Below are 14,757 nucleotides of genomic sequence, written 5' to 3' on the forward strand. Positions count from 1 at the left end.
TTACCTTCTTGTTTTTCGAATTATGACCAGTAATATCAACACTGCAAAAGTAGCAATCATTGGAATGATTTCTTGGCTGCCTCCATGTTATAGGAACATCAAATCCAAAGGCTTTTTTCTCCTTTTTGGACCATTTTATAAGATCTTCAACACACACATAACATACCTTATGTGGAACCCAAGATTTATCTTGATCACCAAGTTTAGATCCAAAGTATGACAGATAAAACTTTTTCACGTAGTCTGTAATGTTTCTTTGGTGTTTTGTAATCACAAATTCACCACAACAGCAAATGTTTTTCAGCAGTGCTAGCAACGTCATCTACATTCATTACACTGCCTTTTAAAATTATTTCAACTATATGAAAGCTGTTAAATTCTTTTAAAAAATCGCTTAATTTAATATATTTAACTGTAAAATGTGAAGATATGGTGGTTAATACAGTTTTTTAAGTATCATATTTGGATTTACCATCCAAAAAACATAAGAATAAGGTATTTTCAGCAAAAAAGTTCTTCCATTGTTGGCCTATGTTATTTGCTACAACATGTTTTCATTCAATGGGCTTATTTCACTGTTTGTGTCTGTCACTTTTAAATTATTCTGTGTACTCTGTAAGCTGGTTATTACTTACGCCTTTATATTTTCGTCCATAATTTGCTACTGGAGAGTATTAGAATTATTTTCGCTTATCTATTTCCTTTTTAACAACCAAAATTTTATCGTGTCTTAATTTATTGGATTTCATTACTGTAATGACTTTAACACCTGGCAAGTGAACAACTGATTGTATTCTTCTTTTTATGGTATATCGTATAATTACATCATTGCAGAATATGTAGTGACATCTGGCCAGCTTGCGAGACAAACATCTTGTGGCTGCTGCACGGCAGTTTGTTTTTAACAGTAGCACTGGTGACAAGATGACTATAGCATAAAGCATATTTTATACATGCATGACGACGGTGGTGCTGCTTTTGTGTTTAACATTTGACGATGTCACCATGGCTCCAGTACATTACGACATGCTTTTCTATAAAACAGGTATGCCTCGTCATATTTAAAGTGCATAAGTTCACATGTATTTCAGTAATACTTTTCGTCATGATCTATTTTATTGTTTTAAGCTGTAGACATCCACTAGTTATATTTGTGTTTTGCCGCAAATCTGAAGATCGTCATTGCTGACCCAAACCGGTACTCTGGGGAGCTACAATATTTGTGAACATAGACGTGAAATACATAAATTTACTCCAAAACAGGATGGCCGGATGCGTGTTTGAACCGTCGTCCTGCCGAATACGAGTCTAGTAGGGTAACCACTGCGCTACCCCACTCGGTCGTGCAGGTCGGGGCTTCGACGGAGTTTGATTTATTGCCGGCTCCAAGCGACAGTTGCGGTGCTCGCATACACGTGCTATGCGTTTGAAGAAAGCGTTTATCCTGTATATTATGTCTCTCGCTTGCTTAAATGGAATTTTTTGCTTAACCACTAACACGAGAGTTGATAATTTGCAACAAACAGCTACGAGATTCAATGCAGAGCGTTCAGAACACTGGTGAACGGTCATTGGCTGTCGAAGAATGCCAACAAGCCTTAACTCCACCTCCATCTTTCGTGATTCCAGCTGGAAGTGTTGATTAGATCCCGTAGAGATTCTGAATTCTTCTGGGCCGGCAGAGTTATAGATCTCGTGTGCGGACATTATATGTTTAGTAACCCAAAATGCTGCTAGATAAAAACTTTTTATTACGGTATTAGTTTTACTGCTGTAAGCTTATTTCGGCTTCATGGCCATTATGAGGCTCAGAAACACATGCAGTTGTTAGTGCATACATCTGTATTCATTTGTAACTAATAACTGTGTTATGTATATGTTTCGTGGTACTTTCTTCCTGACACATCGTTAACGCTTTCACTGTCGAATACCTTGTACTACTCTGAATCGTAGGTGTAGCGCAGACGAAACTGAAGATACGTAAAGTCTCAGCAGGAAATTGTTGCTGAGCAATATTCGTTAACAGGTATTTAATATTTTCCGTAAGTTTAACAGCTTGATTTGACAACGAAGTCAACGGTTTTATATGGTTACATAATTAGCTTTTTCATTTATGAAGTTTTGAGTGGTTGCAGCAAATTCTTTGCTAATGTTTTATCCATTGTGGTGTTCTGCAGTTTCAGTAAAGTTGTGAATATAATTTTTATGTTTTAAGTCGGTACTACGTTAAAAATTTTGTCTAGCTGTTTGTGTCTGTGTATACTGATTTCTATTTCTTCTAAAAAGCCCTTTATTGGGCCCTTTGGAGCTATGTGCAAAATTTGCATCGCATTTTCGATCTGGTTTACATTGTAGCTTTCTGTTCGTATGTATTTGAATTCTGTGAATAGGTTTGTGGCACTGTTTATGGTATGATCTAGGTATGTAATTTTGAAAATTCTGCCTGTTTGGCTTATGTAGAATTTTTCACATTAATTACAATGTGAAACAGATCGAAAATTCGATGAAAATCCTCCACATAACAACAAAGGACCCAATAATTAACTCTATGGAATAAATAGAAATCTACATAAAGACGCGTAAATATCGAGACAAATTTTTTGACGAACAAACTGACTAAAAATTTTAAAATGATACAACTTTATTGAAATTACGAAACACAATAACGGATAAAACAGGGAAAGACAAAAGCTACGAACATTAGCAAAGACTTACTACTACTGTACATAGCTCCCTAGATGAACAAGACCATTATGCAACCACATAAAATCGTTGACTTAGTTGTAGAATAAAGCTCTCAAAGTGATTCCGTAGAGCTACCAAATGGCGGTGAGGTTGGTTGCTACGTTACACCCACTGTTTCAAATGGTTACAGACATTTGCCATACGATTACATTCCATGATTCATCGAGCCAGTCTAGGACGCCTGACGAACGTGAGTTTGCTCAAATGGTTCAAAAGGCTCTGAGCACTATGAGACTTAACATCTGAGGTCTTCAGTCCCGTAGAACTTAGAACTACTGAAACCTAACTAACCTAAGGACATCACACACATCCATGCCCAAGGCAGGATTCGAACTTGCGACCGTAGCAGTTGCGCGGTTCCAGACTGAAGCGCCTAGAACCGCTCGGCCACCACGGCCGGCGTGAGTTTGTCATGTAAACCTTTTGATGGAAACAAGAGTTGTAAGTATAACATTTTTACCGTCCTCGAAAAACTTATGTATGTCTCTTTTATGCATCATTCGCCCTTAATAAAGAAATGTTATGTAATTGCGATGGTCCCCATTTTAGGAAATTGCAATAATTGTAATTGTCAGTATCCGCTTAGAGGAGGGAACTTTGGAGGCAGTTAAAGACTTTGCAGAGACTTATCATAGATGCAGGAGCAAAATCCGACAGGGATGAGTAACATCCAACGCACCCGATCAATCATATTTAAAATAAAAGCGTGTAATAAAGTTTATTGCGCATTACTTACCCATAAATGTTCTGTTATTAATTTGGGCTTCTTCAGCTTTTGCAATTTCACACAAATATGCATCTATGAGATCCCTCTTCTTCCCTGGAACATATGTGGCCTTGTGGTCTTCAATAAGTTTCTGGAAAACAGTAAAGGATTTTTGTTAAATATAATTGTGTAGGTTTTTACGACGTGAGTCACTTAACATAAAAGTTTACTGAGTGTCGTACCGCTTCATAATGTGAAAAAAACTATGCTGGAGAAACCAAAAGAATGCCACTGCAACCGCGTCCGTAACCTTGGTTTCTCCAGGACAGCTGTTTTCTTTTCCTTTGTTTACATTATGACGCGGTACGATACTCAGAAAACTTTTGTGTCAACAGTGAATAAATAGGTGTCTCTGGGTAGATAGTATTCATACCAACACGAGCAAGGAGAAAATATCTTTCAGAAATTTAATGGAAGAATTTTTTCCTTTTACTTATAATTATACTTCCTTTCCAGGAACATCTGCGAGTTTTGTAACCCAGTGTACAGTGAGCAATCACCTTCAAAATCTTTTGTTCACCAACAAACTGTTTCCTTTTGATGACGTCGCTATGTTATTATACCAAAAAATCTCTCGTATTTAATACAAAGCAATGGTGGGAATTTGATTTAAACGTGTGATAAAGAGTGAGGGCATATGTTGTGACACCGGATCCGAATTCAGAGAGGTGGGGTTACATGCCTCGAGCGGTCAGTCTTGTTTGGATTTTCCATCAGATTTTCTAAATTATTTCAGGCAGTTGGTAGGATGATTAAGGGACAAGTCCACAATCAATACATTACATCATCCTTCTCCAGTAAGTCTAGTGGACAGTCTCACTTATCCCTTTGCGGAAGGAACATGAAACCTAACATTCCTTCCCTTTAACCTGCATCTGCTTGTACGCAGGGGCATGATAGACAGTTTCTTTTATTGCTATACACTCAGACAGAGAGCACAGAAAGAATTATTGTTACTATGGTCCCTTTTTCTTTATTCTCCTTTAGGGGCAGTCTGGCAATGGCTGTTTAAACTTTCTGGGCATAGGATTGCAATTTAATTAGAAGAGATTACAACATTAAAGAATTAAATAAAGTGGGTAGGAGAAGTGATTCAGCTTAAAACAGGGGAGAAAGGACCCATCTCGGCAAAATTACGGAAACTGAACTTAGTATTTTACTAAAAACTAGATGTCTGTACTGAAAAGTCGTTCCCTAAAAATTTACATTTACCAGATAGTTAATGGGCCAGAATTCACATAAGCATGGCAAACACTCATTTTAAGTTAATAAAAGGAAACAAAGAAATAAAGATTGTAGAGAAGATTTTAGGAAGTACGCTGACAGTACAGAAATAGTCCCATACTCAGGGAGTAAGTGTAGGGGGAGGAGATTCAGGAATCTTGCATTTCTGTTCGTGGCAATATCCTAGTGGAGGTGGTTTGGCATAAAGATGGTAGTAACATTTAAATTAATAAGTAATATAGAAGTATATAACCGTGAAGAAAGAAATAGACGAAATTAGTAAAAAACAAGTAATCTTATATCGGTCACACAGAATGACTCATAGAAGATAGACAAGAAAGTAGAGCAGTCTGAAAAATTAAAAGGCAAATCCAAACGGCTTAGCAAAGTGGAAATTGGCTTAAATATGCACGAAACTGAAAACGGAACAAAATTTAGAAAAATAGTAATAGATGGGACAGTATCCAAGGCAAATCTGTTCCAAAAATTCTGAGTAGAAAATGGACAACGCAAGAGAGGAAAGAAGAAAGTGAACAGAAGGTGTATTGCAGAAACCTCAAGCTAACTTAGTGGCTTGAAAGTTGTACTTTGCGACCTGTAACAATAGCGGAAGAAGTAAACAACAGATGGTTGTTTAATGTAAGTACTGTGCCATTTCTTGCGTAAGTTTAACTTACACTCATTTATTTTGCAATCTGCATGCGGTGATGGTGAGGTTCTGTGTTGTTTCGGAGAGGGCGATACTACTGCCAATGCTAGTGGAGACAGCAGTGTTGTTTGTTATGCATTATAACAAATGTGATATGTGATACAAACACCGTCATATATTCGACAGAGCGCAGATTTTTGACTAGAACTATGATGTACAGTATGTGTTGTGCGGCAAAGCTATGCACTTTTGAAGAGGAAGACCTGCTTACGATCTTTTACAACTTCACACAATTCGTAGTCTGCTGCCAGAAAATAACAGAAGTAACATAATGACCTGGCTTAAGAATGGTTGAGTTGTTAAAGAGTGAACTTAAAATTACGCGCAGTATTATCAGTAAAAACACAAAATAGTATTGTTTTTGAGCTATTATATCTAATAGTACTAAATTGCAGATGTGTTGTGTGTGTGTATGTATGTGTTTATGTATGTGTGAAACCCTTTGTGGCTAAGATATTTAGGTGGTGTTCCTTTGTTGTTGTGTGAATGCCGGACTCGAAATTCCCTGGGAATATATCGAATTGGGAACCCATTTATCCTCATTACAAGATAGTAGTGAAGCAAATGTGATGTGGTGCACTTTGTTTGTATGGGTTGCATACATTCAGGAGGAAGATTACATTCAGGGGTAAACTATCCCCTTCCCCTTAACCTATTGATATGCTAATTCATTTATAACAGCCAACCCATCCCCTTCCTCATCCCATCCCTCTGGGAAAAGAGATGCCAGTACTGGGGCACTTTCTTGTCACCCCTTTTCAGTTCAGTTCTGGGCCACTTTTCCCCATCATGAGAGAAGCTCCCAACCCTCCTCTCCACTCCTCCACTTCTCCCTCCCTACCCCCACTTCCCCTGCCCTTCTTCCACTTAAGAGTTAGCAGGAAAAAAGACTTAGTCTGTTCTGTGCTGCTAGAAACAAGGATCACATGACAATAAATTCAGATCAAAGTCAATTACATTACAGAGGACATATTGTTGATATATAAAATTCAGTTTGCATATTTTTTATTTAGTCAGTTTGCAGGAGATAGTTCACCAACCTTCCCTATCCCCATTCCCCCAGCAAGAAAGATTCCCAGCCATCCCCGTTGTAACCTCCCCCCAGTTTCACACTGAACTAAATTATTCGCATACGCTGTAGGTGAAGTTATATTTTAATTATTTTAGCATAATATACATCTTTCCTCCTTACCATGAGACTCATTGTTGTCCACTTCCGTTATTGTGAAAACTACTAAATGATAACATCTCCTTTCTTAAATGCTGGAATTTATTAATTAAATCACTGAATTTATAAACATTTATGAACATCAAACACTGTGTGCCATTCTGCCACTCATCTCAGTCCTTGCTATCGAGCAACCTCTCTCTCCAGCCTCTCACACCCGACTTCCACCCACGGACTCCATCACTCGATTACTGCTACCCACTCGCACATTGTTGACTACACTCCAGTCTGTGCTTAAACCATGTATGATATCTGCATAGTGCATAATCGATACTACACAAGGGTACTGTATCCTTACATATCCCCACCAAAATAACACTTTAATATGAAAAATGTAACAGTGATATTAGATTTGAATATTAAAGTAGAAAAATATATAGAAAGACAAAAAAGAAAAAAAATGTAAAATTACATTATTTAGTCAAAACTATTTGCTTATTAATGGAGAACCTCAAGTCATTAAGAATAATTCTCATTTGTGTAAGGAAAATGGTGCTTAAGAAATTCAAGTATCACTTAATCACAGTACATTAATCAAATTATATCATTAAATCACTCACTAATTAGCAACAAGATAAGTCAGGTTAATCGCAAATGCTTGTGCACACTGCATAATGTCATTGAATTAACATAGCAACATGAATCATAATGCTGTGACGTCCCAAATAATTAGTATGGCTAACTGTCATACACGAATAACAAGTGTCTATTAGCTTGTTCATGAACATTTTTTTTTGTAATTAATTAAATACTAATGATCAGATAGTCACTGTATTGAATTAATAGAAACATAGGCCTAACTGAATTAATGTGATCAAAAAATAAACAAATAATAAACAGACAACTCTAACTACTACACAATATTCACAGGAAAATATTCTATTACTACGCCACATAAATTAACACTCCAAGTGGCAGCATATTTTGAAAATGCGATACTGTTATATTTATGGCACACAGTTTACAGGGTTAGTAATACAAGAAATTTGACAAAAGGCACATACCTCGGAAAGTAATCCATAAACAAATAATCACCTTGTAAAACACTTTTTTTTTTTACGAGCGCTTCAAATCTAATTACTCTGCTTTAGGTCCCTGCCTATATGTTGAGTCGTAAATCACACGCTGGTTCACTACGCACTGGGCTGTGGCATCGATGCCGCCGGGGATATACCATCACAACAACAATAACACTTTCACTGTTTACTCTGCTTTTTCACTACCCTATATGACGCGATGCAAAACACACGTATTCGTAGCTTTCGATGAATTATAGGGCTGTGGCATCGAAGCCGCTGGGGACTGTAGACTCGTTGTCTCTGAAAATTGGTAGAATCTTAGTAACAGTGTCATAAGAGCGACTCCCGCGCCGTGAAGCTTGTTGTTGTTGTTGTTGATCAGCTGGTCGCTGACGTCAGCATCCCATGGTTTCGCGTGCCACACAGCTCGCCAACCTGACAGGCTAGCGCAGCGCTGGAACAGGCGACAGTCGCGCTGCGTGCTAGGTCCTGGTCTTCGACCATAAATATAATAGACTGGCCCTGACGTCATTTTCGTGGCTCGAACATCTCTGGGCTGAAGTCACGTGAATGTTGGTAAAACATGGTTGTTTCGTGTTGCGCTTATGGCTGTACTCAGCGTTTTGTCGGGGAAATTGCATTACATTTCACGTGTAAGTGTTTCTATGATAGTGCAGATGCGTTTATTGAAATGTGCTGAAGTGACTTTTATATGTTTTTTACACTTGAAATAGAGTATCACGTAAATTAAATTGTTGAAAGTGATGCCTGTAAAGTCAGACTCATATTACATTTTGGAAAGTATCTGTGATAATTCCTTTACAGAAGTAAGTATAATCGTTTCTCATTCCTACTCATAGGTTCCGTAAGGATGAAAACCGAAGGCAGCTTTGGATACAGGCTCTGAAATGGAAAAACTTTAAGCCATTTGCACATACGCGCCTTTGCTCGAAGCACTTCGCGTAGAAGTGTTTTGATAGGTTAGTTATTATTTACAATGTATATCTATAATTTGTATTTACAGTGTCTGTCATGTTTAAACCTAGGCTCCAAAATTATTTTCTGAAACTGCAGAATCTCACCTTTCATCTAAAATATCAAACGGACGTTGATTTGGCCATGGACACGACCTGTAATGTGCCAGCTGCTCAAATGCCTGTCAAACGGAAATCTGACGACCCACACCCACGGCGCACTCTTGCGTCGGTGCGTGACCCTGGGTTGACCCTTTCCTCAGCTTCCTCCGCCACGGCGGCGTCCAGATCTCCAAAAGACGCGCCTATGGAGTTTGAGGGCGTGCCCAGGCACCCTCCTCCCCGTGACCGGCTGCATTGGTCGGAAGATGTGGAGGAAGAGGTTGACGGGACTCAGCCCCGTGCATATACTGTCCACTCTGTTTCTGCGTGGTGCGGCGCACAATCTAACTGCTGCTGGGTTCCATTCCTGGTGCAGTTCCCTACTGTTCACACCAAGACTTAGAAATGACTAAAAGAATACGTGACTCGTCTTTAGAAAGAGTTCTAAATGAAATTTTAGATGAAGATTCTGACTCACGGAGTGAAAGTAAATATGAGGATGGTGTTATGGAGTATGATTCAGATTGGGAAAGTGATGTGGATGTTAGAGAAGATGAAGATAGCGCAGTTCCAGGCAGTGACCATTAGGATGATATTGTGGCCAAGTCTGGAAGAAGGTACCTAACCACAGAGCCTAGAATTCCTCGGAGGTCTAAACTTTTGTAAAAATAGTGGGAACTGAACCTTTGAAGCGCACCTAAAATTGATACTCTAAAATGGAACTGCTCATAAAGTAAACAATTTTGACACCTATAGTTGACATAATTCCCATAGCCCACTTTCTTTTATAAGTGACTAGAGCTCGAAACGTGGCGAATACAATGTTTAAAGTTTTGACACGAGCCCACTCTTACTGTTTAAAAGAATTTTAACGACATTTTACTATAATTGATAGTTTATAGTAATTTCGTCCCGCTGCCCACCGGAGTGGCGTTCGATGTATTTGTTAGATTTTATAAGTGGTACTTTGAACAAATCCAAGTCAAATGTAGTTCTGGCATAATTTTTCACAAATAAAAAAGTAGTTTTTGTTGGAAACGTTTGGTAGTCAATTGAGAAATGTGGGGAAAATCCAATACGAACATAGGATGGTAGACCGCTGATTTGAAATCCCGCCACGTTTTGCCAACAGTCACGTGGTTTATGTTGGAGCCACACTAGCACCATAGCTTCTGCACAGCAAGGCCAGTCTACTAGTATCTATAGTCGAAGGTCCTGGTAGGGATTGGTACATCCTCTGCTGCAGTTGTAACATGTGACGACCGCGCTGCGCGCGCATCGCTTCACGTCGGTGGCTCCATATCGACTCGCCAACATACAAACACAAAACGGAATTACGGCAGTGGGGAAACAAAATACACTGCGCGCGCACGTCAATCAGTCTGTACTAACCACAACACTCGCGCCACGCTTTCCTATTATTGCTTATAGACGTGTCTCTGACTCAAGCACTGCACAATGTTTACGCGACAGCATAAAATGCTTAAAACTGATTGCATCTAGCTCACAGTAGCAATGTTTTCTACATGTAGGCTATGATACTGACCGGACTGCACCATTTCAATTTCAACCGAATTAGGGTGAACAAGTTTTCTAATTTTGAATGGTCCTCTGTAGTAGTGATGAAACTTTTGTATCTCTTAATTTGCACTTGATGATTTCATATGAGTTCGAATAAGTAGTAAATCACCGACTTTGTACGTAATGGGCTTCACTATCTCGTCATGTGCCAGCTTCTATTCTTCTGCTCGTTTTTCCATCGTCTCCAACGCGATTTTAAAGCGCTCCTCTTTCGTAATTTCCTTCTTTTGCGGAAAGGAAATGTATTCATGAAAGATGCTGTCAGGTTTCTTTCCAAAGAGAACTGTACATGGCGACAATCCCGTTGAATCATGCGACAAACTATTAATTACTGTTTCAAAATCTGTCAGTCGTTCTATCCATCTTTTATGTTTCTTCCCACCATGTGCATGAAATAAACGTGCGAGTTCACGCATTTGACGTTCAGTCGGGTTGGACGCGGGTCTTCATCATTAATAAAATCTTTCCATAAGTGTGACCGAAATTGTCGACCATTGTCCGATAAAATGCACTCTGGCTTGACAGTATTTACTAAGTATTCTTCCCTGAGTTTCTTGATTGTGATCTTACTGTTGGCTTTCCTGAGTGGGTAAAGGCGTACAAATTTCGAAAAGACATCCATCACAACCAAAATTTGAGTAAAATTCCCTTTTGATCCGGGTAGCGGTTCATAGAGATCAAGAGCTGATATTTTTCCAGGATTTTGAGGTATAATGCTATGCATGAAACCTTTGTGCTGAATCGTAGACACTTTAGTTTTTTGACAGAGATCGCAAGATTTTAGAATTGATCGTACTTTTCGTGCCATGTTATCGAAGATGACGTTCTCCTGCAATTTTAGTATACATTTACGTGGCCCAAAATGAGCATAGCTCACGTGAACGTATCTTATTAATTCATCCACTACATGATTGGGTATACATAGCCTCCAATGATCAGAATTCAAGTTGCTTCGCCGGTAAAGGATACCATCTTGTTTTAAATAATATTGACATATCTTGCCACTACTCTCGGCATTCGGATCATCATATTTTTCTTTAACCATCCTCAATATTTCGTCAGCGTCTTGTTCCTGTTTGATGTTCCACAGAATCTTGGATATATGATGTTCGCCTTCAACACCTCGCATAAAATGAATCCTTATATCTTTCTGGCGTGGATGCGCAACATTAACTGAATCTTGTCCTTCTGAAAGCCTTGGCAGCGCATCCGGTACGACGTTCTGCTTTCCTGGTATGTAATGAATCCCAAAACTGTGTTGCTGAAGCATTAACGACCACCGGTTTAACCTATTGTGCATCAATTTGCAATTCGTCAAGAATAATAATGGTTTGTGATCTGTCACTACGACAGTATGCCTTCCAAATAGATAAAAGCGAAACTTTTCGAAGCTCCAAACGATGACAAGTGCTTCTCTTGCCGCGATAGTATATTTTCGCTCCCAGCTTGTGAGTGCGCGGCTCGCAAATGCGATAGTATGATGTTCAATAACTCCATCGACTTCAATTGATTGATATAATTCTGCGCCAAGCGCATAATCACTTGAATGGGTGCCAAGGTAAAACTTTTCACTTAAATCAGGGTGGTGAAGGATAGATGCTTCACACAGTTGGTTTTTTATTGAATCAAACGCTTCCTGATGTTCAGAAGTCCATTTCCATGTAGAATCCTTTTTCAGCAAGTCCATTAAGACAGGAGAAGATAGGCAGCATCCAGAAAGAAAACGACGATAAAAATTACGGAAACCAAAAAACCACTTAAGTTGCTTACGGCACTTAGGTGACGGAAAATTTCTTACTTTGTCCATTTTTGTTGGATCCGATTCAATCCCTCGCGACGAAATAATATGCCCATGGAATTTAATTTGCGACTTGGCAGATTCCGTTTTTTTCCAGGTTAACAGCCACTCCAGCTTTCCTAAATGCTTCAAGTATCCGATGAATAATTTCCTAATATTATTCCCATGAAGCTGTGCTAATCAAGATATCGTCAACTTAAAGCGTTACGTGTTTCAACAACTCTTCGCCTAAAACTTTATCCAGTGCTCTCATAAAAGCCGCTGAAGAAATCGAGAGGCCAAAGGGCATTCTCTGAAATTAGTAACTTCTACCATTATTAAGAAATGCTGTATACTTTCTACTATTCTCTTCTAGCATTAACTGCCAGTAACTACTAGTCAAATCAAGGCTACTTAGATATTTGACTCCTTTGAATCATTGCAACAAAAACTCAGGTTTTCTGGCTGATCATGCTGTGGTAAAATTATGCGATTCATTGCACGGGCGTCAAGAACAATGCGAACTGTGCCATCCTTCATTGCTACAGCATGTATTGGGTTCGAATATTCGCTATCTGAGCGCTCAATTATTTGATTATTCAACATCCTCTGTATTTCCTTGTTAACAGCTTCCCTTTTTGCCAATGCTATTGCGTATGACTTACTGCGAAATGGTTCATGGTTCTTTACTTTAATTTTACTAACATATCCATTAATTAATCCTGGTATCTTTGAAAATATATCGACGTAGCATCTCAGTAGTTCCCTCAGTTCTTCTCGTTCTGCTTCAGTCAAGTCCACTCACGCTCGAATCTTGGTTTGAATACAATTTAGAGTATCCTCCTCGTTCCTGTCCCGCAGCTCAGCGCAGTTCTCTGAATTGTGTAAAGTGACAGCTTCATATTCTCCTCTATTACGCATCATCCTTATTTTCACGCCCGCAGCGACCTTATTATCCATAATAAACCCTTTGAATACAATACTTCTTTCTTTATTATCTCTCCACGTCCGCAGACAATTCTCCTCAAAATTAATACAGCATCTCATCTCTGACAACCAATTAACTCCGAGAACTAGCCTAACATTGAGAGAACCAACGATTAACACACTCTGCTCGTATTCGTCCCCTTGAATACAAAATCTTAGTAATGCTTGTCCTTTAATTGGTTTGCTTCGGTTTCCAACTGCACTGACAATACGTACGCCGTTAACAGGAAATGTGGGAATAGCCACAAGATTGCTTAATTGCGAAAATAGATTTTCAGAAATAGCACTTGCCTCGCTAGCTGAATCAATTAATGCATCCATAACAATACCACACACTGCGACTTCCACAAATGGCATCAAAATTTCTTTATTAGTTTCTTCATTTTCTCGACACAAATCTTCGTTGACATCATTTACATGTTCACACTTTATGGCATTTATCATAATATCCGACCCTTGTCCCTGTGGCAGAGTTCCGCAGCGGGTCGTCTCCGAAACTTTGCTTAGTTTAACTGTTCAGAATCTCGCTGATTGTGATTGCGGCTTCTTGCACGTTCTGGCGATCGACACTGTCCTCTGTCTCTGTCATTGTGTGGCCAGTTCGGCGGATGATTTGACCTGAATCTGTCTTGTACATTGTATTCGTTTCTCCTGTGTCTATCATCGTCACGGCGATCAAATCATTTCGGTCGTTCGTAACTTGGGATTCCTTCCCGCGCTGGGCCGTTGTGACGATTGCGGTAATTGTTATTACTGTGTCGCTCACGTTGATCGCGTTCGGCATTGAGCAATTCCATTCGGTCAATTAGCAAACACACCTGCTCCATTGTTAACTGTGGTGTGAGTGCTAACTTCTCACGCACCAAAAATGGTAATTTCTGAATTAATATAAGCATTAGCTCTTCTTCTTTAACCGTATCATCCAAGCATGCATAGACGTTCCAGTACCTTTGCATAAACTCACGCATTGTACCGTGATGTCTTGCATAATTTGGCGGTGTGAGAAATTTTGATTTTACGTCCCACTGTTTTTCTTTCGGCCAAATTTTTTTTAAAAATGCTGTTTCAAATTCTTCATACTTGGTGTAATTGTCGTATACACTTATACCCCAAATATGTGCCTCACCCTTCACGTGACTGATGCGAGTATCAATTTTAGCACGTTCCGTATAATGCCTCGGAAACGCATGTTTAAATTGTCTAATGAACGCAGCTGCGTGGATGCCTTGTTTCGGTTCATATTCATGAAATTTTCGACCGCTCAGTCCATTGTCAACAATTACTTGAAGCAAAGCAATAATATTGTTTTCTAGTTCACGTAATACTGCATTAATTTCATCGCGCAAAATTTCTTTATTAATTCCATTTGACATTGTGTCGTTATTCGTTACCTTTTGTCGTATCTCATGTACCTCATCACTTAGTTCATCACGTCGCGTTTGTACGCCGTTAACCATCTTAATTATCGACTCTTTGTTGGCTTTACAAGAACTTTTAATTTTGACGATTTCGTCATCTTGAGCCTTAACTTTGTCATTAACTTTGCAAATAAAATCTTCCGTTTGCCTACACCGCCCGTTAACTTGAATTTTAAGATCTGTAATTTCGCTGCCAATGGTCTCATGTTTGTCTTGACATTCTTGTC

At 39.0% G+C, this 14,757-nt stretch overlaps 1 protein-coding gene across 1 annotated transcript in view; it reads right to left on the minus strand.

The window, feature by feature from the left end:
• Positions 1 to 14,757, minus strand: part of LOC124613973 (methyl farnesoate epoxidase-like) — a 226,593-nt gene that overhangs the window by 109,669 nt on the left and 102,167 nt on the right. The window contains exon 5 of the mRNA XM_047142761.1: positions 3,482 to 3,602. Coding sequence (XP_046998717.1) covers positions 3,482 to 3,602 — 121 coding nt within the window. The remainder of the gene's footprint in view (positions 1 to 3,481; positions 3,603 to 14,757) is intronic.

The sequence above is a fragment of the Schistocerca americana genome, chromosome 4 (genome assembly GCF_021461395.2).
Source record: "Schistocerca americana isolate TAMUIC-IGC-003095 chromosome 4, iqSchAmer2.1, whole genome shotgun sequence".
In the NCBI taxonomy this organism is placed as follows: Eukaryota; Metazoa; Arthropoda; class Insecta; order Orthoptera; family Acrididae; genus Schistocerca; species Schistocerca americana.